At 27.2% G+C, this 27,822-nt stretch overlaps 3 protein-coding genes across 6 annotated transcripts; all 3 read left to right on the top strand.

The window, feature by feature from the left end:
* The first annotated feature begins 529 nt into the window (after positions 1-529).
* Positions 530-13,112, top strand: LOC113790145 (sodium- and chloride-dependent glycine transporter 1-like). 3 transcript variants are annotated; one of them, XM_075824376.1, is made up of 14 exons: positions 530-967; positions 5,616-5,936; positions 8,243-8,444; positions 8,560-8,835; positions 8,954-9,191; positions 9,266-9,398; positions 9,480-9,620; positions 9,694-9,791; positions 9,869-9,993; positions 10,060-10,307; positions 10,384-10,590; positions 10,668-10,838; positions 10,913-10,947; positions 11,014-13,112. In XM_075824376.1, the coding sequence occupies exons 2-14, from the start codon at positions 5,898-5,900 to the stop codon at positions 11,423-11,425; spliced, it is 2,325 nt and encodes a 774-aa protein (XP_075680491.1). In that variant the 5' UTR covers positions 530-967; positions 5,616-5,897; the 3' UTR covers positions 11,426-13,112. The 3 variants fall into 3 exon arrangements, with proteins under 3 accessions (XP_075680491.1, XP_075680490.1, XP_075680489.1); XM_075824375.1 differs by lacking the exon at positions 530-967 and adding an exon at positions 3,683-4,897; XM_075824374.1 differs by lacking the exons at positions 530-967; positions 5,616-5,936 and adding an exon at positions 8,037-8,108.
* A 664-nt stretch (positions 13,113-13,776) lies between these two features.
* Positions 13,777-24,659, top strand: sim (bHLH transcription factor single-minded). 2 transcript variants are annotated; one of them, XM_075824373.1, is made up of 8 exons: positions 13,777-14,333; positions 20,594-20,769; positions 20,867-21,177; positions 21,245-21,931; positions 22,003-22,109; positions 22,189-22,336; positions 22,403-22,830; positions 22,897-24,659. In XM_075824373.1, the coding sequence occupies exons 1-8, from the start codon at positions 14,156-14,158 to the stop codon at positions 24,480-24,482; spliced, it is 3,621 nt and encodes a 1,206-aa protein (XP_075680488.1). In that variant the 5' UTR covers positions 13,777-14,155; the 3' UTR covers positions 24,483-24,659. The 2 variants fall into 2 exon arrangements, with proteins under 2 accessions (XP_075680488.1, XP_075680487.1); XM_075824372.1 differs by having other exon boundaries at positions 20,594-20,772; positions 22,897-24,658.
* Positions 24,660-25,664: 1,005 nt separating this feature from the next.
* On the top strand, positions 25,665-27,689 carry LOC142646159 (uncharacterized). The gene has a single exon (XM_075824377.1). The coding sequence runs from the start codon at positions 25,665-25,667 to the stop codon at positions 27,687-27,689; it is 2,025 nt and encodes a 674-aa protein (XP_075680492.1).
* The last annotated feature ends 133 nt before the right edge of the window (positions 27,690-27,822 follow it).

The following is a 27,822-nucleotide window of genomic DNA, read 5'->3' as shown; positions in this document are numbered from 1 at the left end:
TCTCCATCGTATATAAACGTATAATTTGAATTTCCAATTTTATTTCCAGACAAAACATCATCATCATCATCATAGATCCTCTTCTTCTTTTTCTCTCTTTTTTTTGTTTTGTTTTGTTTTCTATCACGATCATGTTGATAATAAAATCCAAAATTCAAAAATTTTCAATTCAAAAATTTTCAATTCAAAAAGCGCAAGCGCTCAACAAGTTGATTCAATCATTTCTTTTTTTTTTTTTTTTTTTTTTTTGTTTCTAGAATCAAGAATTAATATTTGCATTATGGGAACGCAGAAAACAATTTAAAATTTTTAAAAAAAAATCTGAATCACAAAATAAAAGAAAGCAAAAAAAAGGAAAAAGAAAAAAATGAATGAATTCTGTATGAGGCTGAAACTGGATGGACTGGAATTTTTTTTCTTCATGTATTTACTCTTTCGTTATTATTTGAAATTGATGATGATGATGATGATGATGATGGGTATGCATTTTGATATTGCTTAATGGATATGATGATGTTATGTGAGATGTATGTGTGATGTTCGGTGTGTGTGTGTGAATTGAATTCACATGCGTTTCAAAGATACATCACACACAAACACACAAACATACATCACATACAAACACACATTTATACAATCATTACGTTCGTGTATTATCGCACGTGTTTTTATTATTATTATTATTTCTATGCGTGTGTGTGTTTATGCGATTCGATGATTCTGAAATTCTGTTTATTCTTGTATTGATTGACATATCGTGTTTGTTTCGGTGTTTTATCGTGTTTCAGTGTGTGTTTTGACATTGATTTTTCTAATATCACCAATACAAGATGAAAATTTAATTATTTAATTTTCTGTCGATGAAATATTTCAAATAATCAATCAATCATTCACATCAAAAAAAAATTTGTTTTTTTTTCTTTCCAATCAACATTTGAATTCCAACGATTTCTAGCAACAAATCCGGGTAAGTTATGTAACCAGAAAATAAAAACATATATTATCCTTTTGCACCTGAAAAAAATATCCAGTTTTTTGTTTTTTTGGGTTGTTGTTTCAGTATGTAAAAAACAATTTTGTTTTTTGTTTTCTTGTTTCTGGTTCACGATAAAAATAAAACAAAATAATCCGATCATCATCAATTGATTATAATATCGATAATGTACTGAACAAGGGGGACAAATAATGATGATTATGATTATTATGATGATTTTCTCATATGAAACTCTAACTAACGAACGTCATTTCGATTAATGTTTACATAATAATTTGATTTCGATTTCTGAAAATATCCATGTTAATTTGAATGTTTATCAAACAATTATTATTATTGGGGATGTTTTATTTTTTTCCAAACAAACAACAACAACAACTAAATGTTGACATTTTGATCTAGATTTCATTTGTTGTTGTTTTTTCCGCTACAATTCACCAGAAAAAAGCAACGTTATTGTTTTCTCTAGTGTTTTTTAGTGGCTCAAAATGATAATGCCCACATCAAAATCAATCAATCAATCAATCAATCAAAAAAATTGATTATTCTGTTTAATTAAATCGGATTTTTTTCATTACTTACTTGTTGTTGTTGTTGATGATGTTTCTATTTATTCCGAAATTGATTTACACCGGATCAACAACAACAAAAAACAAAAATTCAATCATCTTTCTATGTGGGTGGATGTTGTTTTTGTTTTTCATCCATAATTAGAAAATAAAAAACAGAATTCTCTCGTTCAAATTCTTTCAACGAATTTATTGCGCATGTTTTGTGTGTAGGAATTTAGGTTTTTCAAAATATTTTTATTTTATTTTTTAAAATTGAAAATTTCAAAAAATAAAATTTGTAAAAAATTAAATATTTTCCCATATCAATTCTAAACTTTTACAACTGGATGGCGCTTATTTTATTTTTATTTTAATTCTTATTGATGATCATCCATTTCATTTCAATTCAATTCATTTTCAATTTCAAAGATGATACATGAATAAATGAATTGAAACAACGAATTTAGGTCATACGATTTGTTTTGTTGGTTTATGTCGACGTAATCATTATCATCGTTGTTGTTGTTGTCGTCTTCAAGTTATTTTTTTTTTTGTCATTAGAAATTGTCTATGTGAATATAATATATATGTATATGTAATGGCAATGATGATATAGTCATAATATTTATTATTAACACACGGGAATCGTTATAGTGAGAGGGAAAGAATATAAAAAACTGGGTGAATATGAAAACGGCGCCAATAATAATAATGATGATATACAAATTATGTTTGTTTGTGTGTGTAATGTTCATTTTTTCATATATATTTTATATCCGTTATATCGCAGACGGTTATTCAAAAAAAAAAAAAAAATAAAAAAAATGTGTTCACATTGTGTCTGGAATTTTGGATAACATATTTTATGGATGATTTTTTTCCAATTCAACAAAAATATTATTCATTATTATTGGTCTGGTTGTTTCCAGAATTTTTGTTTTCAAGTTTCTTCATTCATTCAAGAATATACATCATCATTATTGAATAAAAAAAATTTTGAGATTCAATTTTTTATTTTTTCAATTCTTCTTCCACCAAGAAAATGATGAATAATTCTGAACAATATCATTTAACAACAATCTAATATTTGATGGTTTAGGTTTTGGATAGATGTTAGTGTTTTTTTCCTATTTGCTGTTTGTTAATGTAATGATGATGATGATGATGTACCTGTACCTTACACATGTACACATACATCACATTACTGACACATCACTAACACATCACACTACTAACACAGATAAAATACATGTACATTGTTTGTAGGTGTGTCTCTCTCTCTACATTGATGTATGAATTGGTTTGTTTTGTTTGGATGTGCAATATTTGAATCCAGAAAAAAAAACCGAAATTTGAAAATTGAAAATGAAAATAAAATTCTTTGATTTTGTTTTACATCTACATTCATTCATTTTGTCTCTTGAAGATTACCACTACATTTTCGCTATTTTCGATTTTGGTGTTTTTTTTCGGATGCTATACAATGTGAAAGGAAAAAATTTTTCTGGAAATCGTGAAAAACGAAAAACCAGTAAAAAAAACAGTAAAATCATATAGAATTTCTATATAGAATATAGTAGATGACGCTTGCGTTTTTGCAAATCAAATTGATGTTGTTGTTTTTTTTGCGTTTCAATTTCTTTTCTCTTCACAAAATATATATAGAATCGGTGTGTGTGATTAGGTTAAGAAAAAGTCATAATTTCGTTTGTTTGGGAAAATGATATGATGATGATTTAAAGAAGCTATATGTGTCTGTGTGTGTGTGTGTCTGTGGACAAAAAAAACAACATAAGAATCGTGCGACTTTATTAACCCGATTCTTTCTTTTTCATCAACATCAAGTTTTCAATGTAAATGCAGAAACACACCGAGAAACAGAGACCAGAAGAAAATATATATATAGAGATTCTTTTTCCTCTTCCTTTTCTGTCTTCATATCATATATAGAAGAATATTTGACTACCACCACCAACAACAAAATCATCATCACTATCATGATGTTGATGATGATGATCATGATTACCACTACGATTTTTTTTGGTTAAAACGAAAAAAAAAATTATTATTATTATTATTATTATTGCAAAAAAAATAGGAAAATTTGTATGTCAACCAATTTCATTTCATTTCATTCATTCATTCATTCATTGATTCATTCATTCATTAACAACAACAACAACATTCTGTGCATTTATCTAGACATACAGGATTAGATTATCATCATCATCATCATCATAATCTTTGTTGATTTTTTATTATTGTTGATATTCTATATCAGTTTTCACTCGTAATAATCATCATTATTCCTCTTGATGAAATTGAATTTTTTTCATTGAAAACAAATCAGGTTTATAAACAAAAAAAAACAAAACAAGAATATTCTATTTTTTGAATGTGATTTTGCTATCTGCCATACTTATTGATTGATTGATTGATTTTTATTTTGTGATCAATAACTATAAATACCTACATATAATCTTCTTGTCCAGAAAAAAACTGTCCAGAAACTTTAAAAGTTTTCAAAACATTAATTGATTCTACTATTAGTGTGTTACGTTGTTAGTGAATTTTCTTTCTTCTTTCTTTGTTTTTTGTTTGTTTTTCTAATGGCCTATTTTTGATTATTGTTTTTCTATGTTTACTACCTGTATGGTCAAATGTTTGTTGTGTATGTGTGTGTGTGCATTTGTGTTTTCATCCGTTAACTAATTAATTGATTAATTATGATGGATTGATTGATTAAGAATCGAATGATCGATTGATTATTTAATTGATTGATTTCTTTTTCCTATCTCTCTCTCTCTCTGCTTCTGTATTTCATTCTACGGTTGGTTTATCATTTTCCTCTTCTACTACTACTTTGACTATTCAAGTTTCCGGGTTATTTTTTTTCGATAATCATCAACGTCATCAATTATGTAACTGTTGTGTTTTATTGATTTTCTTTTCATTTTTGAAAAAATCAAAAATCAGAAAAAAAAACTTTTTCAAGTCAATAATAAGAATAAGAATAAGAATATTCCATGTATTTTTGTTAAAAAAATTCTACATTGAATGACGAAATAAAATTTTCTTCAATCAAAGATAAAGATCGTTGGCCTTATCGAAAATCAACAACAACAAATCAAATCAATAAATAATTTAACCCATAATCATCATCATCGTCATTGGCTGGGAAAACATCTAAATCATCTGGAAAATCCCCTGAATCAAACGGGCCAGATTATTATTATTATTATTCAGGGCTTAAATCAACCAACAAAAAAAACAATTCCAGAATAATTATTATTATTTTCAATCATTGAAAAATCATGCCGTTTGTTTGATGATATTTTTTTTTTTGCTAAATGTAAGCAAATTTAATTTAGTTTTGTTTTTTGTAGTTAATGTTGTTTATGATCAATATATAATTTCAATCAAACAATCATCGAATTGGTTTTTTTTCAAAAAAAAAACAAATTAAATTTTTTTTTTTTTTGGTTTTTTTCCATGAAAAACCATTCAAACGAACCGAATAACAAAAAACAAGAAACAAGAAAAAAGTTTTTTTTTTCGATGCAAAATTGTTATTAGTTACCAACAACATCCATTAGATTTCAAAAACATATATCATTTGATCATTCTCGGTCTTCTTTTCTTTTTTTTTCTCACACACTGATAGTTTTGATAGATGATGATGATGATGATCATCGAATATTAAAATGAAATAATACCTACATGTGTGTCGTATGTATGTCTATGAGGTGTATGTTACCTAGGACACGAGAGAAAAAACATTTTACATTTACTCGTTAGATACCGTAAATGTTCATCATCATCATCATTATTATATCCTTGAACAAATTTGTTTGGTTCGGGGTTTTTTTTCTTCTTTTCCTTCTGTTTCTCGGTTTGCATGTTAATATCAAATCAAAATGACATTTCAATGAAATGAACAGAGGAAAAAGATTTGAATCAATCAATCATATTTTGAATATAATAATAGTGATTTTAAAGAAATTGAAAAAAAAAATTTCTAATTAATTAATTTTTTGTTTTGTTTTGTTTTGTTTTATCACCATTATCAGGAAATTTGCCTAATTTGAATTTGGAAAAATAAAAAGAATGCTTCTTACACAACGACGATAATAATAACTCTTTGAATCCATTTTGTGAACTTTTTTTTGCTTCTTGTTGTGTTTGTATAATTCTAATAGTTGGTTTTTAAAAGGGCCAATGAAAACAATAACGCCCATTATTCAATTAAATTTTAATGAAGAAAAATTAATTTCAACAACAACAACAACAACAAATAAAAATACAATAAAATTACAACGATTATCATCAACAACAACAACAACAACAACAAGATGACCAATTTTACACCAATTTCATCGAATGAAAATATTGTAAGTAATATGATGACTTGGATACCTTGACTGTCAACAACAAAAAAAATTGATGAAAATTTCCCTCTGTCTGTGATATATTTCTTCGGTTTCTTTTTTTTTTTTTTTTGGTTGAAATCTTTCTTATTGGATTATCATCAATTGTGGTAAATCATAGACATCGTTTTAGTGATTACATCGTTTTGTTTTGTTTGTTTTTCGGCCATAAGCCAAAAAACGAAACGAAACGAAACTTGTTTTTCTTTCAAAACAACAAAAAAAATATTTTTATCTTATTCAGTTTTCTTGATTCTTTAAGGAAAGAAATTCTTTCAACTAAGAATTATTTCAATTTTCATTCATTCATTCAACGTCTATACATTTGTTTTTATCAAAAAACAACAACAACAATCGTTTTTTTTTGAATGAATGAAATGAGTGTTTACAAACACACATATTACATCTACTGTGTAATGAATTTTTAGTTTAGTTATTTTTTATTGCTTGTTGTTGCCTTTATTCTCTAATTATAAATATAATAAAGAATCGGGTAAAGGAAAATAACCAAATTCTGTTATAAAATTTTTTAGTGTCAAATGTTGTTGTTGTAGACATTTGATGTGTCTTTCACTCTTTCTCTTTCTCTCTTTCGGTTTTTTTTTCTTTAGTGTCGTCATTCTTTCCGGAAGAAAATTGAAAAATCAAATTTTTTGAAATCATCAATATCTTAAGGTGGTTTAAGGTTTCAAAATAAAAAGGAAACTAGATCAAACTAAACCAAACCAAAAAAAAAACATCAAGTCACGCAGAATTCCGATTCTATACTAATACAGGTACAGGTATTCAAAACGAAAAAAAAGACAACAACAAAAACAAGATAATCAACAACAAAAAAGAAAAGAAAATTCTATGTGTGCCAAATCTAATTCTTTCATGATTGTTATTGTGTGTGTGTCTGGTGTGTGTACTTTATATTGATTCCAGTATCACAACAACAAATGAAAATGAAAAAGAATAGAAATTCTGTTAGTCAATGCTCTGTTCAAACCGCATACACACACAAACACACACTACCCTATAGCGTCATCAATTGACTTTTTTTTTTGGTTCCCAAAATAGATGATGATGATGATGATGATTGTGTAATAATAATCGATTTTTGTTCACTTTTTTTTCTGTATGTGTGTGCCTTTTTTTCACAAAAAAATAACAATCGATAATCATGTTGATGATGATGATGATGATGATTCTGAATAAACAACAACAACAACAACAGCATTTATAAATGGTTCCAGTCAGGCTATTTTTATAAATAATGAAAAAAAAATGAAGAAGCAAACAAACGAACAAACAAAACAATGAAACAGAAATGATATTTGATATAGTCAATTTTGTTTCTGCATTGTGTTTTTTTTTCTCTTGGAGAGGGGGGAACAACATCAGAATCCTTTGACTATCTCCTTGTGTGTGTGTGTTTAATCAACCAACCAACTGATAAATTAATTTGTTGACGCCATTAAATTATTTTCAAATTAAATAGATAATAATTGATTATGATGATGATCATCATTATCATTACCAGAATATAATTATAATTAATTAATTAGTTTTTTTTCTGGTCATTTTTTTTTAGAAAAAATTTCTTTAAAAAATAATTAATATCAGATGCAAAAACAAATTATTCATGTCATTATCATCATTTTATAAGTTTACTTTTTCTTTTTTTCATTTTAAAAGTTCAAGGATGTTCAATTAATTAATTAATCATTTTTTAGCCTAAATAATGAAAATTTGTATTTTAAAAAAATTGCTGAAAAAAGAATGAGAAAGACAGTGAAAAAACAAACAAATCATCATCATCTTCTGATTTCCGGAAACATTTCTCAAAAATTTGATGATTTTTTTCCATATTTTAGTTTGTTACATTGATGAAAATGATATTTCATCACTTTTATTCACAACAAAAATTAATAACAAAGTCATTCGATGAAATGTGTAGGTGAATGGATGAATTGCAGGAATAAAATTTTTGTTTTTTTTTTCTTGGTTTGAAATTTTCAGAAAAAAAAAATAATCATTTTCAAGTTTGTTAATTTTCGGTTTGGTTTGGTTCCTGTTTTCATCATCATTATCATCATCATCATCAAAATGATTAAAAAACAAGAATTTGCTTTTCAATTTATTGTTTTTTCGGTTTTGATTTTTGATTTTTGATTTTTCTTTATCTTTATATTTTCATTTTTATGTTTTAATATTTCTTGTAATTTTGAAAAAATTTATAATGATTTTCATTTTTTTTCTCTTTAATTTTTTACAAATAAAAAAAGGAAGAACAAATAATAAACTGTGATCTAATGGATCCAGAAATGCCCAATGATAATGATGAAGAACCGGTTACATCATTAAAATCTGATCTAAAGAAAAAAGAATGGGGTAGCTATACAGAATTTTTATTAGCATCATTAAGTTATGCTGTTGGTTTGGGTAATATTTGGCGCTTCCCATATTTGGTCTACCGTAATGGCGGAGGTGCCTAATAAATAAATAAAATAAATAAAAATTCAATAAGAAAAATTCAATTTTATTTTTTGCAAAACCAAACCAACCAACCAAAACAAACAAACAAACAAACAAACAAACATAGGTGCCTTTTTTGTACCATACTTTATAATGTTATTTTTTGTGGGAATACCATTATTTGTATTGGAATTTTCATTTGGTCAATATATGCAAAGTAGTCCAGTAAAAGTATGGATTATTGCACCATTATTTACTGGTATTGGTTATGCAATGTGTGTTATGTCCGGTTTAGTATCAATATATTATAATATGGTTATTGCATGGGCTGTACGTTATTTAATAACAGCATTATTTTATGATATTGATTGGGATACATGTGGTCATCCATGGAATACTAATGGTATATTATATTATATATTTATATTTATATTTGAAAATAATTTTCCAATTTTCAAATTCTCAATTTTTGTTGTTTTATCATTCATTCATTCATTCATTCATTTATTCAATTATGAAAGAATGTTTAAGATTTGATCCAGCAAATTGTACAATGACAAATGGTACAATGTTACATGATGGTACCTGTATGCATCGACAATGTTTTTTTATAACAAATAATACAAATGTTATTGATTATGGTATTAATCCAATACATTTTATTGAAAATACTGGCCTAATTAATTGTACCATACATGATGATGTTTGGTATAAATATACGTTGGAAAATTCACGAATGCCTAGTGATGAATATTTTCAGTAAGTTTTTTTGTTTCACTTATTTTATCTATTTTTAAATGTAAATTTTTTAATTTTATTTTTATTGTTTTAAGTAATAAAATATTGGGTATGAGTTCCGGTATTGATGATCTAATTGGTATACGTTGGGATCTTGCAGCTTGTTTATTCATTTGTTGGGCTATTGTATTTGCTTGTCTTTATAATGGATTAAAATCAATGGGAAAGGTATTCGTTTTTTTCTTCGTGTTGATATTTTGATTTTTGACAAATTTTTTTCATTGACCAAAAAAAAAAAATCTATTTTAGTCGGCATATTTTACGGCAATATTTCCATATGTTGTATTGACAATCTTATTGTTACGTTGTATATTTTTGAATGGAGCTTCCGATGGTATTAGTTTCTATATGAGTCCAGAATGGGAACGTTTAAAACATGTTCATGTTTGGGTAAATATATTGAATTGTTTCAATTGAATCAAATTTTTGAAATTTTTTTAATTTTCAAACATATATAAAATAGTCCGATGCAGCAATGCAAATATTCTTTTCATTATCACCATGTTGGGGTGGTATTATAACATTGGCCAAAGGCAATAGTCTTAGGCATAATTTTCTCAAGTAAATTTTTTTAAAATTAAATGTTCTTTTTTGGTTTGGATAATTTTTAATTTGAAAACTTTTTGTTTTTAATAAAGGGATGCATTTTACATATCGATTGGTAATTGTTTAACAAGTGTTTATGCCGGTTTTGTTATCTTTTCGATAATTGGTTTTATGGCTCATGAAATGGGTCGTGAAGTTAAAGATGTTGTAACGCAAGGTATTTTTGTATTTTGTAAATGTATATTTTCTTTTGAAATCATATATTTTTTTCTCTTTATTTTAGGAGCTGGTTTAGCATTTATTGTTTATCCAGAAGCTGTATCAAGATTACCGGTTGCTAGATTTTGGGCTATAATATTTTTTGTTATGTTATCAACATTAGGTTTTGGTACACAATTTACATTGATTGAATCAGTTGCCAGTACTGTATCGGAAATGTTTTTCAATCGACCAAATCGTCAAATTAAACGTCGTATTCTAATGATGACTTGTTTTACATTTTTTATATTTGGTCTAATACTTAGTACACATGTATGGACAATTGATAAATTGATTTTTTTATAGAAAATTTCTTTTAATATTTTTTTTTTTTTGTTGTTCCAAATAGGCTGGTATCTATATATTACAATTAATGGATGATCATTGTGCAAGTATTTCGGCCATTATGATTGGTTTTGTTGAATTGAATGTTATCGTTTGGGTATATGGTATTGATAAATTTTTAAGAAATTCACAAAAAATGTTAGGCTCATTTCCAATGTTTCCATTATTATGGAAATTTATCTGGATATTTATAACACCGACAATATTGGGTGTAAGTTTTTTTTTGAAGCAAATTATATGCCATCTATTGTCTGGATTTGAAAATTTCATTTTATTTTTCTCGAATAGGGTTTATTCATATCGACTGTGATCGAATATGAAATGTCAACATATGGTAGCTATGTATATCCTGGTTGGGCATCAATTGTTGGTTGGTCATTATCAATGTTATCGATTGCAGCTATACCTGTTTATGCTTTATTTAAAATTCTTACATATCCTCATGGTAGTTTTTATGAGGTAAGATATTCACTTTATTACTTAAAATATTCAATATTCTTATCATATTTTTCATTTTTCTTTTCTTTCAATAGCGTTGGCTTATATTAACACGTCCATCACCAAAATGGTAAATAATTGATTGATTGATCAAATTGAATTGGATTGAATTTATTTTGTTTTCTATTGTTTTTAGGGTACCACCACGTTTCGGTGATGATGACGATGATGATGATGATGATTTGGATGATGATGATGATGATGATAGTAGTGATAATAATAAAAATAATAGAAGTAATAATCATGGAAAAATGATTAAAAAAACAAAAAAACATCATCATCGTGGATCAAAAAAACATACAAATCCATTACATTTACATTTACATGGTCATGCACCATTACATTGTGAATCACAAATTGCATTACGTAATGATGAAGATGATGAAAATAGTGATGATGATGATGATGTTAATAATAGAAATGAAAATCAATATATTAATCCTGCTGTTAATCATTTTATATCAAATCAATTAAGACATAATTTAAGCCAAAATTCATTGGAAAGTGATAATGGTATTAATCTAAAGATTTTAAATTCAAGAAAATGATTCAAATTTTTCAATTGATTTTGATTTTTCTTCACAAAAATCAATCAATCAATCAATTTTTTTCTTGATTATTATCTATCAATCAACATTTCTAATCACATAATTCATTCATTCATTCAGCTCCATTAACATAAACATAACGTAACATTCAATCATTTAAACATTATTCATCATGCAAAACATCAACAGCAACAAAAAATTATAGCTATAAAAACAAAACAATCGTTTTCTACCTTACTATCGTTTTCTATCTATCAACCTTTACCTAACCTAACCTAAACTAATTTTACCCAACCAAACCGACCACCGATCAACAAAACAAACAAAAAACAAACACATTACATACGTATTTTGTTTCGTCACCATATAAACCTCACCTTTTCTTAATTTCATCTATAAATCATTTATCGTTACATTACAATGAATTGAAGCTAAAACCAAAAAACAAAAAAAACAACAAAAAAAATCTCAAAAAACAAACTATTTTTTCACATTTTTATCGATTTTTGTTGTTCAAAGCCTTTTTTTTCAATGCAAAATTTTTAAAATTTGAAATTCACACACACACATCAGATCAGTCAGTCAGTCAGTCAAACAACAAAATCCAAAATAATTTGTAATAGTTTTTTTTACTTTACTTTTTCCGTTTGTTTCGTTTCCTATCCCTAATCAAATCTTTATATCATTGTGGTAAATGAGAAAAAAAAAATTTTCAAACAAAAAAAAATCATCAAGCAACCTGGCTCCATCTATCGATTTGAAACTTTGCTTTGAATTTTTTTTTGTTTCTCCCCTCCATCAACACCGATCACCGATCATCGATCACCAATAATCAATTCTTTAATTTTTGGCAGGAAATAAAAAACTCACATTCAAAACACCCACACACACACCGACAAACACTACGCATTCATTTCATTTCTTCATAACAGAAATTTTTTTAAAAATCTTTTCTTTTTCACTTTTGTTCTTTTCATTTTTCTCTTTCTTTTTATTTTTTGATTTGATTTGATACTCAATCCAATATAAATATTTTGAAAAAACCAGACAAACAAACAAATTATAAATATGAACAAAAAAAAACAACAGCAAGTAAAACAAGCAAAAAGCAAGCAAAATATATTCTCTCTATCTAATAATCTTTAAATTTTGATTAAAGAAAATATATATAAATAATAATATTATTACAAACAACAAAAAAAAACATTTATATTATAAATATAAATATATTTGAATGATTTTTTTAAAAAAATAATTATAATTATAACAATAATAATTTTACCTTTACCTTTACCTTTTTTTGTTTATAAAATACAAAACATATATTTCTAAATATGGATTACATTTTTGTTTAGTTTTTTTTTCTTCTTCTTCTTCTGTGCTTTTTAATTTGATTATAAAATAATAATAATGGCTAATTTGATTGATTTTTTCCTCTCTTTTTTTTTCATCGATTTTCTAATCATATTTTATATTACAAGAAAAAAATGAATGAATAAATGATACAACACGAACATAGAAAGAATTTTTGATTTTTGATTTTTTTTTTAAAAGCATTAAATCCTGTTTGATTGTAATAATAAATATCCTTTAAACAAATGTTAATGTTTGATGTTTGTTGATGATGTTTGATGATGGAAAAGAATCATTCTTATCATCATCATTTTTAATTATTTTATGAACAAAATGAATAAAGATAAACATTTTTTAACGAAAAGAAAAAATCGATAATTTCGATGCGTTTTTGTTTTTGTTACAGAAAATTCGTTCATCACCATTATATGATTACACAAGGTAAAATTATTTCAATTCAAAATTCATTTACGATTTAGCGTTATTTTAGTTAGTTACTGCCGAAGCAAGAAACAGAAAAACAGAGCCGAAACATACAACATTTGGGTTTGGCGTTTATAAAAAAAACAAACGATGATGATGCTATCAACGTTTATGATGCACATGTGTGTAGTATAGTAAGTGGTAGCAGTAATTTTTTTTAGTAAATACTGATATTTGGTTCTGTGATTGGTTGTAATCAAAAATTCGAAGGCGTCACCAATATCAAAAAAGAAAATAGGGCAGGGTCGATCATCATCATCAATGATCAATGCAGTTTGGTTGAATGAAAGAATCGGTTTATGATTATTATTCTGAACCAAACAAAATCCCAACACACTTTGAGATAGCTAAAATGTAAAAGTAAAGTAAAGTTAAATGAGAAAAGCGAGAGAGAGAGAGAGAGAGAGAGAGAGAACAGAGTAGGAAACAAAAATGGGCGGCATTTCTTCTTCGATCAATTCATTCGGGATGTTTTTCAATGGTTTTTTTTTCTTTTCCAATTTGAATTTGTTTTTTCAAAAAGGATTCTTTATTATTGTTGGTGGTTTTACACACACACATCGAACGACAAAATTGACGATTGATTCAATGATATTTCAAACCTGGTTAATTTGTTTTTTTTAAATCATATCAACAACAAAATGATCTAAAATCAAATTATCAAACAAACAAATTCGAAACATTTGTTGTTTTTGTTGAAAATATTCATCAAAATTGTGATTGGTGTGTTTTTGAAATTGTTTAGTTGGTTGGTTGGTTGGTTGGATACTTTGATTGTTTTTCAATTTGAAATTTGAATTTCTGTTTGTTTCATTGTTAACATGTGCCCTGTGCTTGTTTTTTTAAAAAAATAATCCAAATCAAGAGAAAAAACAAAACAAAAAAAATCTCCTCATGATGAAAGAAAAATCAAAAAATGCAGCTCGCTCAAGACGCGAGAAAGAAAATGCCGAATTTTTAGAATTAGCAAAATTATTACCATTACCATCAGCAATAACAAGTCAATTGGATAAAGCATCAATTATACGTTTAACAACATCATATCTTAAAATGCGTGCTGTATTTCCCGATGGTAAGTAAATCGATATATTCAATCAAATCAATCAATCGAATAATTAATTTCAAAATCAACAAAATTCTGGCCATTGTCACTAGGACAAGGTCGATTATTCTGCATTACAGAATGACAATTCAAAAAAAAACACTAGAGGCAAGAATTCTTTATTCGAGAGGAGAGAGAGAAAATGAATGAAATTGCGCGAAATTTCTCCATTCAATCATTCAATAATTGCAATTTGCTGTTTTGTTATTATTAAATGAAAATTTATAACTATAAAAAAAAGTTGATTAGAAATTTAAATTAGTTTTTGAAAAGGAAACAACCAAAGCAAAAACATAACAAAAAATTCAATGGCAATAAACGAAACAAAAAAACTATGACTATGTGAAATTTCATTTTTAGTACTGCAGTCAATCAGTGTAGTATTGACCAATTGCAAATTGTGTGTTGTGTGTGTGTGTTGTAACAACAACATCAAACCAAGCATTGAACAAACATTTTCATCGAATGATGAATTGCTATTTTTTCGAAACCAAAAAAAATCTATAAAGTTTGTAATGTGACAACAACAACAAAATGAATGATACATATTCGGATATCAATGATGATGATGATGATAGAAATTGCTCAGCAAATTTTTTTTGGAGAAATTTAAAGGGCAATCAATTTTTTTTCTCGAATGGAAAAATACATGCTTCTTGTTTTTCTTTTTGGTTTGGTTTGGTTTGGTTTGGTTCGGTTGATTCTGCCATCATCAATGATTGTGTAGAAGTAAACGAGCCATGAAGGTCGAAAGCATTTTTGTTTTGAATTTTGAAAATCAAAAAACGCGCGCGCTTTCTCTCAGTCAAAGGGAATGTCACACATGTCCCAAGTCAAAGTAAATTAAATTTCAATAAATAATTCTTGCTAAAAACTAGACTAGAAAAAAAAGTGACAGAAAATGATTTGAAACTACCGAAACCAAAAAACAGTAGACCACATTTTTCATGGATAATTTCTTCAAACATGTAAAACGAATGAAATTTCCATTTTTTTTTCCCAAAATGATGAATACCTGATGAACATGTGGATATGGCTCATTACAATTTCAAATTCATTTTTAGTTTTTCCATTTTTAATTCATAAAATATTCTTTTTGTTTCCCAAAATGAATTTCACCTTGTTGTTGTTGTTTATTCTAGATCAAAGTTCAACAACAACAACTTGAAACAATGAACCTTTGAACCAATGTGGTCACCCAAAAAAAAAAAAAAAAAATGATTATTATGTTTTTACATTTACCCAAACAAGAAATATATAATGTGTTTTGGGCGCTGATAACATTTGATTTGATTTGTATGTTTGTGTGTATAGTGTGTTATGAAATGTATGAAGAAACAAAACAAAATTTGTATAATGTAATTTTTGTTTTTGTTTTTTTGATTTATTTTTCTCTTTCTTTCTTTCTTTCTATCATTCTTCAAAAATTTTGACTTGGATTGGTGATTGTGGTGGTGATGATGGTAGACCTAGAAACAAAAACATTTTGGTTTTTTTTTGGTTTTTAGTTAGTTTGTAATTATTTTGTTGTTGTTGTTTGATTGTTGTTTGATTGTTTGATTGTTGGCTGTTGTTATTTTCAAAATTCTTTCACCATATCTGGTTGAGAAAAAAAGGCAGAAAAACAAAAACTCCTAAGAGACGAAAGAATAACCAACAACAAAGAATACCAGACATAGATAAATAAATTGTAATGAGTTTTATCAAACAAGCAAAAAAGTTTAATCATAATTTTTTTTGTTTTTCAAATTTGGTTAGTTCAGGTTTGATTTGATTTATATTTGTTTTGTTTTTTGTTTTACAGGTTTGATTTGAATGTTCAAAGATCATGAAAAAAAAACTTTTTCATCTCCATCACCATCATTCATTCAAACTAAACTGAAACAATTTGTTGTTGTTGTCGTTTTTTTTCTGGTTGTCATCATCATCAGGTTGATGATGATGAAAATGATGTCCAATCGATCAATCAATCAATCAATCAAATAAAATTTTTGCAATACAGAAATAGTCAAACATTATTGCTCGTTAAATGTGCAAAAAAAAATTCAACAGAAACATTACCCAAAATAGGTAAATTTCTCAGGAAAATTTTTCAATTTTTTTTCCTGAAAAACAAAATCACCATAATGTTTAATTGATGGATGATGATTTTTCATTTTATTTCATTTCATTTTTTTGTGTGGTTTGTTAATTTCATCATCAAATAGATCGATGTTTTTTATAATAATAATCTGTTTGGCTAAATTTGTTTTTGTTTTGTTTTGCAGAAATATAGATAGATAAACAACGAGAAAATCTCAAATGTCAATATGTTTTTTTTTCTTTTGGTGGTGGTTTTTGCTGGTTTGATCTAATAGGTTTATATTTTTTTTTTGGGTATCCAACAACACAATTACAGCTTTTTATGGTATCGTTTCTCACACTATAAACATCAACCAACCATCCATCCATCCATCCAATCCATTTCATTCATTCATTCATTTTTCACATACAAAGGCAATATACACAAACAAAACCAAAAACGAAAAACATTTGAAATAGATAATGTAATCTGTCGATGTTGTTGTTGTTGTTATTGATGTTGTGGTTTTTCTTTCTTTTGTGTTAAACACATCCCCTTAAACTGTTAAAAAAAATCTGTTATGTAATGTTTAATCGGATATCAATTAAGTCAATCTAGTTTATGTTGATTTTGATGATGGTATTACCGGTATCAAAAAAATTGATCCGGATTTTTTCTTTCATTCTTTTGACTTTCTGGTTTTTCTGGTTTATTTGATGATGATGGTTGATGATGGTCCACGTGTTGTAGATTTTTTCTTGCTCTGTCTCTCTCTCTTTTTTTTGAAATTGATTGACTGTTGTTCATTTTGGTTAATCAGCTTAACATCATCATCATCATCAAAATTGAGGATTGTAACAAATTGGAAATCGTCCATTTCCACAAATGATGATGATGAAGGAATCTATTTTTCTTGTTTAAACAAACAAAACAAAAAAAAATACTAAATTTTAAAACAAACAACAAACAAAAAAAACCTTATGATCAAAATTGAAATCAATTTCAGTGATTCGGTTATCGATCATGTAACAACAACGTAGACGAATGAATTTTTACATATCATTTTGTTTGTTTGTTATGCAATATATGAAATGCATAAACACGATCATAATAATCATGTCTATGAATTTTTTGAAAATTTTTTTTTTTGTTTAAAAAAATTCAAAAATCAAATTTTATCGATGCAGTTCCATGATCAGAGTATTGAACATAGTTTTTTTTCTTTTGGTGCAACTCTTTTTTTTGTTGTTTAAATTTTCAAATATTCTGTGTGTGTGTGCAACGATAAATAATGATAATAATTTTTTGCTTCGTTTCGCTTTTTTTTTGCATCCATAATATGAATCGTTCTGGATTTTTTTTTATGGACAAAAATATCGAGAGAAAAAAAAACGAGAAACTTTCCTATTCACTTTGTCGGGTATTACCGTCACTGTCACTCGATCAAATATATAATAATAACCGCATTTTTTTTCTCTATTTTGCCCGACAAAAATACACACATAAAATATTGACTATGATGATGATGGGCTATAATCACTTATGTACACTATTTACACCCATACACACATACACTATACAGATTTCGATTGGAAAAAAAAAGAAAAGAAAATCATTTTGTTTTCCTTCATCATCATCAATGAATCGGCGAATTCAATGAACGAAAACAAGAAAAGAAAATTCAAACGGTTTTTTCTCAATAAAGAGATAGATAGATAGATAATGTCAACAAATAATTAGGAACAGAAAAGAAAAACAAAAAACAAATTTTTTATTTCAAAGGGGGGTGCCAAACATTATGATGATGATGATGATATTCATCGTAATAATAATGAGAAAAAAAATGAAATAAGAAAATTTCCATAAATTTTTGTTCTTTCCCGGTGCTGACTGATTGAAATAGAATAGAGAGTAGAAATAGGAAATTTGAACAAGAACATCTATCTATCTATCTATCTAGTGATTCAATAGAATGATGCGCTCCAAAAAAAATATTGGTATCCTTATCCATGATCAAACATCAAAAAATCTGTTGTGTCTGTATATTTTTTCGACATTAATTCTAACAAATGTATTGTTTACATACTACACAATGATTGTTTTTTCTATCTATCTATCTATCTATACATGTGTATTAGATGTGCAAATCTTATGTTCTTCAATTTATCTATCTATGGTTGATTTTGTGTTTCCCTGCTTATTTACCATTTTTTTTTCTGTTTGTGTTTGTTTGAGATTTTATTTTGCACACACACAGTTTTTTGTTTTGTTTCTCTATCTCCTCAATACAATTACATAAGATGATGAGTAAACTTGAATACTTTTTTTCCCCGAAATAAGAGCCAAAAAAATAAATGTGATACATTTATTTTATTTTTGCCTATTTCTACCCACCCTTCTCCAACAAGAACCAAAAATAAAAATCAGCCATATTGATGTCTATGACGATAATGATGATCCAAAAAGTAAATTATGATTATGTCTAACATTTTTGTATAATAAACAGAAACGGAAATCCAATTCAATATTGTCTGTGTGTGTGTGTTGGTTTGAATGTTTTTAAATTTGGAAACACACACACACAAAATGAAACAAAATTATTTCAACAAAAAGAAACTACATTTACACTACTTATGTGAATGGGACAAATTCTTGTTACCATTATTTTTCTTTTGTTTGAAATGATAAAAATGAACAACGTTGTTGCGAAAACCAAAGAAAAATGTAAAGATGAAGAGAGAAGGATAAGTTTCAAGTATTTTTCATCATCATCATCATCATCATCACTCGAATTTTCAAGTATCAAAATTCATTAACATTAATTGCTGATAACACAAATGGACAACAACCAAACAAACAAACAAACAAACAAACAATATATAAAAACACAGTAAAAAACTAATCATTATCGTTGTTGTTGTCGATGATTGAATCAAAGTTTTTCCCAAAAAAAAAAGATAATTATAATGACGATGATGATGACGATAATGATCCAATTAAATTAATCATAATTAATTGTAATCATCAAAAAAAATAAGAGAGAGAGAGAGAGAGAGAGAGAAAATTTGAAGATCTAAATCCATCATTCAATTCAATTGAATGAAATTTTTTTTTCGTTTCAAACCAAAACAAAACAAAACAATCATCCAGTACATCATATACTTCAAATTTTGATGATGATGATGATGATGATCATTATTCTTGTTATTTCATTCAAGCATCCATCCATCAATCCATCTTACTGTGTTTTTTGTTTTGTTTTTTTCGTGTGTGTGTGTGTGTGTGTGCAATATTCATTCATTATTCTCTTTTTGGATTCCTCTCTTTGATCCAATGATGATGATGATGATGGGTGAAACAAAGCAAGAATCCATTTGAAATATGAAATATGAATTGAAACAATAAAAAGTAAGTAAGGAACCAGAAAAAAAAAACAGAATGTCCTTGTTTTTTTCCGGTAGAATTTTTTTCTTCTTCTTTTTTTGCTTTTGCAAATCCATACAAACATTCTACAATAATGATGATGATTTCGAGAAAAAAAAAGATTCTTCTCTTATTATTTGTAAAGAAAAACAAGAAACTATTTGGTATTGCTTGAGAATTGTGTTTTGGCTATGTTCGAGAACAAGACACGTGTCCATTATCGTAATAATATTGTCACGAGATTTTGCTGTAATAATAATAATAATAATAATCAAAATCAAATGTATAACATGCGCAATATGTATAATTGAAGAACAAATGATGATGATAATGATTTGCTAACGAGATGAAATTTTATGTGTTTCTGTGTTATGTTGTTGTTGTTTTCGTTTTCATTTTGATTTTGATTTTGATTTTTTGAAAATTTTTATGCATCCAGAAAAAAAATAAAAATCACTAGGAGGGATTTTGTTTTGAGAAAAATTTGAGCCACGCGAGTTTAGAAAAAAGAATCCAGTGATCAATATAATCGATCGCTTGACTGCTTGTTTGTTCGTTCGTTCGTTCGTTAGTTTGTTGTAGTTTTGACGAAGCCAATTACAACATTCATAATTCGATACGAAAACGAGGATGATGATGGAAAAAATTTCCAGAATTTTTTCTAATTTTCTAGTTTTTTTTTCTAAATTTTTAAATTGGTTGTCATTTTTTTTTGTTTTGTTTTGTTTTCTGAATTGTCCAATAGGATTAGGTGATTGTTGGGGTACAAAACCACCACCACAAAATCCATATGAATCATCAATACGTGAACTTGGATCACATCTTTTGCAAACATTGGATGGTTTTGTATTTGTTGTTGCACCGAATGGAAAAATTATGTATATATCGGAAACAGCATCAGTTCATCTTGGTTTATCACAAGTTGTGAGAATTTATTTAAAATTAATTGAACATTTAAAATAATCATTAATGATTTTCATTATATATATATACCCTTCCATTTTTACCTTAAATCTAGGTTGAATTAACTGGTAACAGTATCTATGAATATATACATCCAGCCGATCATGAAGAAATGAATTCCGTATTAAATGGTTGTTCACATCATAAAATTCAACAACAACCATCATCATCATCATCGACGATAATTGATGAAAATTTATTATTATTACAAAAAGGACAAAATTTTAATGAAACAACTAATGGAATATTTAGTGGTTATTTTCAACAACAACAAAATTCTGATCCAAATTTTAATGGTGAAACAATGTTTACAATGAATAATAATAATAATAATAATGATTTTATCGCTTCCAAAGATCAATTAAGGTTTGTTTTGATTCATTTGATTGATTTAGTGATTGATTTTCATAAAAATCTTTTCCCCCTCCCCCAGTAATAAATCCTGGACAAGTGCAGATAATAGTAATAGTTCAACAATATGTAATTATTTAAAACAATCATCAACAACATCTACAAATTGTTTTGTTGATAAAATCAATAATAATAATGATGAATTCAGTAATAATCCTGATAATGATTTAATATTTGATACAAATATACGTAAAAAATTTAAACGTGAACAAAATTCAACAACAACAACAACAACAACAATAATGGATAATTGTAATGAAATTATTGCAGATTCGGATACAGATTTGTTAAAAAATTTATCAAATCAATCAGCAAATTCTGATCCAAATAATCATCATCAACATTATTATTATACATTTAATGAAATGGAAAAATCATTTTTTTTACGTATGAAATGTGTATTAGCTAAACGTAATGCAGGTCTTACATCAGGTGGTTATAAAGTTATACATTGTAGTGGTTATGTTAAAATTCGTCAACGACATTTTGTTAATTCAACAACAACAACAACGGATACGACGGATACAAAATCAGCGATCAATAATGATGATCATCATGTTGATCAATGTTGTTGTTGTTGTCAAAATTTAGGTCTAGTTGCTGTTGGACATTCATTACCACCAAGTGCAATCACTGAAATAAAAATGTATAGCAATATGTTTATGTTTCGTGCTAGTCTTGATTTAAAATTAATATTTCTTGATGCTAAGTATGTTGTAATGTAATGTAATTACCAAATGGGAAGGAAATGAAAACTTCTTTTTTTTCTTTATATTATAGAGTTTCACAATTAACCGGTTATGAACCACAAGATTTGATTGAAAAAACATTATATCATTATATTCATGGTAGTGATTTGGAAATGATGCGTATCGCACATCAAACATGTAAGTGTTGTTGTTGTTGTTGTTGTTGTTGTTTCACTTACCTTTTTTTACTCTTACTTTTATACTTACTTATATATAGTATTGAACAAAGGACAGGTAACAACCAAATATTATCGTTTTATGGCCAAACCATTCGGTTGGATTTGGATGCAATCATATGCAACAATTGTACATAATAGCCGTTCATCAAGACCACATTGTATTGTTAGTGTTAATTATGTTTTAAGGTAAATGTTGTTTGTTTTGTTTTGACTTGTTTTTAAATTTGAAAATTTTTAATATAAACATTTTAGCCAAGCTGAATGTTTAGAACATCAGCTTTTAATTGACCAAATGTTAATTAATCCATTGAATAGTCAACAACAACAACAACAACATAATTCTTTAATGATGACTTCAAATCCATTATCATCTGCATCATCATCATCTTCTTTATCATCCACATCCGCATCCATATCATCATCAAAATCAATATTAATACAAGATGTTGATAATAATTCAATCGATATGATTAATAATAATAATACGGATGAAATTATTATTTCAAATGGAATTGTTAATTTGGATAATCATATTGATCATAAATCGATTAAATTGTCACAGATCAATAACAATATTGTTGATCCATTATCATCGATAACAAATACACCTCAAACAACAACAACAACAACAACAACGAAAACAAAATCTACAAAAATAATGAATGAAAAAATAACGAAAAGTAAGTTTGAAAATAAAAATTTTTATTTAAATAACAAAATTCAAATAACATTTTTGTTTTCAATAGAGAAAAACAAATCCAACAACAACAATAGACAGAAACAACAACAACAACAACAAAATATTGCTGCAATAAAAAATATTTTAAATACACAATCAATCGATGGCCATAATATTAATCATAATAATAATGAAAACTTTGATAATTTATCCACAACAACAATGATTACATCAGGCTATAATGATACAAATGATAACCATAATATTATTAATAATAATAATCTACATCCAGATCCTGATACAATGATGATGATCTATGGATCAACAAATTCATTACATAATCATCAATCATATAATTGGAATGATTCAATTAATTCCGGTGGATCATTATTGAATAATAATAATAATTATTATAATGATAATAATAATCAAATTGAATCAAATTATTCAAATGAACAATTATTTCCAACAATTCCGGAAATAATAACAACAACAACAACAGCAACAACAACAATACCATCAACAACAGCAACAACAATATTTACTTTAACCGATTTGGATAATGTTGTAACATTACAACCAAATCTTGTTACATCATCATCATCAACAACATCGTGTTCCTCCGCATCATCTTCAGCATCACAATATTCATTAAATAATAATGGTTCGTTGTTTTATCCATTACATCATCAGCATTCAAATCATTATTCGAATGTAGAAATGTCAAATCCTATCCATCATCATCTTAATCATCAGGAACAACAGCATCTATTTCAACCTAACCATCATCATAATCATCATCATTTATATAATAATGGAATCGATACCGGTCATATTTATGGTCAAAATAGTTTTCAATCAATCGATAATGAAACAACATCATCATCATCAACAACAATAAATAATAATATTATTACCAATATTGATGATAATGAATTAATATTACCATCATCATCATCATCATCATTAACAACAACAACAATTGTTGATCAATTACCAATAACGCCAACTACATATTTAGATGATAATCATTATACATCAATTAATACAGGTTTAATTAATCTAAATGATCATCATCATCATTGTAATAATAATCAATTGATTGATTATCAATTATCCAATGTAAATGATACACATTATCATCATCATATTGATGATAATTCTATTACATTGACCACTATAATAACAGCAACAACAACAACAACTACAATATCTACAGCAGCAACAACAACAAAAACATCACCATTGTCGATCGATGATCATCATCATCAACATCATTATAATATGACAATGTTTGATTCGAATGCTTATCTTAATCTAATTGATTGTGATGTAACCAATCGAATTAATAATAATAATATTAATGCTTATAACAATAATGGTAATAATATTATAATGACAAGTAAAGATCCAATATCATCAACAATGTCAATAATAATGCAAAATGATACACAAAAATGTATTGTTGATGATAATGATATTAATATTTCTACTACAATACCGGTAACTCCATCTAATGTTATTGTTGATTCTCAATTACAACATTATAATCATCAACATCATAATAATAATAATAATCGACATAATGCCTATAATCATCATAATAATCATCATCATCATCAAATGATACAGATCAATACAAGCGCCAAGTAATATGAAGAAAAAAAATCAATATAGCCAAATATGAATCAATGAATGAAACTCCCACTTTTTACATCATTATTATTATTATTATCAAACATCAAAAAGGAGAATATTTTTTTTGAAAATCATTTTAATTAAAATTAAAATTATTATTAAAATTAAAATTATCAAAAGATTGTGACAAGAATAACGTTGTTTATGATGAATTATTTAGATTAAATCTTTGTGTAATGATGATGATGAGGAAAATGAAAGAAAAGATTGATGTGATCACAAAATCTTTTTTTTTCCAAAGAGAGAGAGAGAGACAAAGAGAAATCCATTTGTTGAATGGGAAAAAAAATGGAATGTAATTTTTTTTTTGATGTTTTTCATTTCAGGGAAAATTTTTACAATGAAATTACAATGTTATCAAAAAAAAAGACCAGAAGAAAAAGATCAAGATGATTGTGATTAGATGATTTCAGTCCAAAAAAAATTCAGCAAACAAATCATCAGGCTATAACATCTCTAATTATTGGTTGATTACGAAATTCCGATGATGATGATGATGATGATTATGTTTGTACAATAATGTTTTGATTATCAACAACATTTTCACTATTATTATCGGTTGATTCGGGTGTTAGATTACAATTTGGTGTATCAATAGTTGATTCAAAATAATCATCAAAATTATGTTTGAAAAAGAAAAATAATGTTGAAAAAATTATTGAAATAAACAATCCGAAAATAAATATAAAATATTTTTGCCATGGATTTGGTTGAACAAAAATTCTAAGATTAACTGAATCCCATTTACTTTCAGTCCAAATTGCATATTCATTTTGATCAACATAAGATTTTCGAATATCCAATGTTTGTGAATCGAATGCTGGTGATAAACAATCCACTGTAAATACATTTGAACGCATACAATCACCTTTATTTTTTTCACCCATTTGCCATATATAAGTATGTAACTAAATTATAAAATAAAATAATTAATTAAATGAATCGAATAATTGTTAGAATTAAACAATAATTCTAATGTAATTAATAATTATAGAACTGTTTTGTTCTATATATAAATGGTCATGTTTTACATGTTAACTTAAACCTTCAATTCATCTTTGTATTTCGTGATTAAACTTGTTTGTTTTTTTTATAAAACTGTCAGGTTATTGGGTCCCACGTCACGTTATTGCTATAATGTCTTTATTTGCATCGACTACACCGATACCAAAGTTATTGGATAACTGGAACATTTGGTTTAGATCGGTCAAGCTTACGATGATTAGCCTTAATCTTTGGAAATTCTGTGTTTACAGTGAAGAAGTTGTTGATGATATTGCGTCGTTGAATCGCGCAATGGCGATTATCTTCGGTTCTTTAACAGAAGTGGATGCTAATCTCGTGTTGTCTTGTGAATCTCCTTTCTCGATGTTGGATGCTTTAAAGATGAAGTACGAGGGTTCCAGATCATCAAGTATTATGTCACTGAAAGGTGAATTTTATACCCTTGAATATGATGATGATCTGAATTTCATTGGCTGTATACGAGAGATAAATGCGAAACTTATGTCTCTTGGAAATGCTCTTGAGGAATCGGACATGTGTCAGCGTGTATTAGCTATTTTGCCACATGATTATCAAGACATTGTTGGTCAATTGAGAGTTATGGCAGAGTTCAATGGCGGTAAAGGTTTAGATCTGAATTTGTCAAAAGTTGAATCTCTTTTGAGACAACGTATTAAAGATCGTGTTACCGACAAATCGAATTGTTTGCCAAGTAGTCTGGGTGCTGTTACTTTGGCATCAGCTTCAAGTGAAAAGAAGTTACCGGAATGTTATTATTGTCATAAGACTGGACATATTAGGAAGAATTGTTTCGAGTTCTTGAATAAGAAGAAATCAAATGATACAAATGTGTTGAATACTAGGTCAACGAATAGTAATAGTGCAGTTTTGTCTATATTAAAAGAAAGTGATGTTGTTGTAACTGATCGATTTTATGCTGATTCTGGTTCTTCCTCACATATTGTTAATAATCGTAATTGGTTGGTTAACTATCGTGAATGTAATGAATTATTCGATACTGCTGTTGGTCAAATAAATGTTCTCGGATATGGTGATCTTAATTGTGAATGTTTCACTGGTACTTTTTGGCATAATGTTACGATTCGTAATGTTGCTTATGCTAAACAAAAGTATAATCTCATATCTGTTGGCCAAATTGAACGAACGAATGAAAATTGTTCTGTTGTCTTTAGTGGTGGTCGAATGTCAGTCATAAAGAATGGTGAATGCATGTTAACCGGTTATCGATCGTCTGTAATTACTAACATCTACTTCTTGTTAATTCGTATTGGTTCAACAATTGTTGGTTCTGACAACGTATCTTTGGTGTCCACGTCTTTGGTTGATTTAGTGTTATTGCATGAAAGTTCTTGTCATGTCAATAAGGAAACTATTGTAGCTAAATCGGAAGTCGTTAATGACTTGTCTAACATCGGTACTGATAATATCTGCTGTGATGTAGAATTTTCTGATCTATCATGTGATCTTGAAGATCATGGTGATGAAACTAATAAAGAATCAGAAGAAATAACTGTGGATAAAAGCGTATGTTTGGATGCGGTTGAAAATGTACTGGAAAGTGGTACATCTCTTGGTTCTACTGATAAGAAGTATGAAGAAAGGTTGGACGAATCTCATTCTCATAATGTAGTTGATATCGAAACTACTGCTGATGTTCTTTCAACGTTTGTTGAGGCAAGTTCAGAAGAAACGTCAAAATGGTTTGTTTCCATGGAGGATGAAATGGAATCGTCAATTGAAAATCAAGCCTTTTCTATGGTAAATGTTACTTCGAAGTGGAAATTTTGTATCAAAAGTTTTGGATGGTTTAAAGTTCATTTGTATTCTTTAAAGTTTACACGTAAAGTGAATATTTACATGTGTCAATTTCTTGGTGCTGGTTGTGCATGGAAGTTAAATCGTAGTCTTTATAGACTTGAACCAGTGCATCGTACATGGAATGAACTTTTTCATAATGGTCTCATCTATTTTTGGTTTCATAAATTTATTGTAATCAAAGTTATGTCGTTAAAGTTGACTGGATTCCTTCGGATAAACAAGTTGATGATATTTTTTACGAAAGTTCTTTCTTCAGGACGTTTATCTGTCTTTCGTAATCAATTATTGTTTAGGGGGAGTGTTAGAATTAAACAATAATTCTAATGTAATTAATAATTATAGAACTGTTTTGTTCTATATATAAATGGTCATGTTTTACATGTTAACTTAAACCTTCAATTCATCTTTGTATTTCGTGATTAAACTTGTTTGTTTTTTTTATAAAACTGTC

This window comes from Dermatophagoides pteronyssinus, unplaced genomic scaffold, assembly GCF_027571235.1.
Source record: "Dermatophagoides pteronyssinus isolate colony J.1.1.1.1 unplaced genomic scaffold, Derpt_VIB-CSIC_2022.12 sq0078, whole genome shotgun sequence".
Taxonomy (NCBI): domain Eukaryota; kingdom Metazoa; phylum Arthropoda; class Arachnida; order Sarcoptiformes; family Pyroglyphidae; genus Dermatophagoides; species Dermatophagoides pteronyssinus.
Note: the sequence above shows the minus strand (reverse complement) of the source record. Positions and strands in the feature narration are given on the sequence as shown.

What these genes read in the sequence shown, in the direction of transcription:
- LOC113790145 (XM_075824374.1), top strand. Translation starts at nt 8,064, where the DNA reads ATGATTAAAAAACAAGAATTTGCTTTTCAATTTATTGTTTTTTCG. An exon ending in TCATCCATGGAATACTAATG is followed by an intron (nt 8,836 to 8,953) that starts GTATATTATATT and finishes CAATTATGAAAG; the next exon opens with AATGTTTAAGATTTGATCCA. An exon ending in CTCATGGTAGTTTTTATGAG is followed by an intron (nt 10,839 to 10,912) that starts GTAAGATATTCA and finishes TTCTTTCAATAG; the next exon opens with CGTTGGCTTATATTAACACG.
- LOC142646159 (XM_075824377.1), top strand. Translation starts at nt 25,665, where the DNA reads ATGTCTTTATTTGCATCGACTACACCGATACCAAAGTTATTGGATAAC.
- sim (XM_075824372.1), top strand. Translation starts at nt 14,156, where the DNA reads ATGATGAAAGAAAAATCAAAAAATGCAGCTCGCTCAAGACGCGAGAAA. An exon ending in ATCTTGGTTTATCACAAGTT is followed by an intron (nt 20,773 to 20,866) that starts GTGAGAATTTAT and finishes CCTTAAATCTAG; the next exon opens with GTTGAATTAACTGGTAACAG. An exon ending in GAATGAAAAAATAACGAAAA is followed by an intron (nt 22,831 to 22,896) that starts GTAAGTTTGAAA and finishes TGTTTTCAATAG; the next exon opens with AGAAAAACAAATCCAACAAC.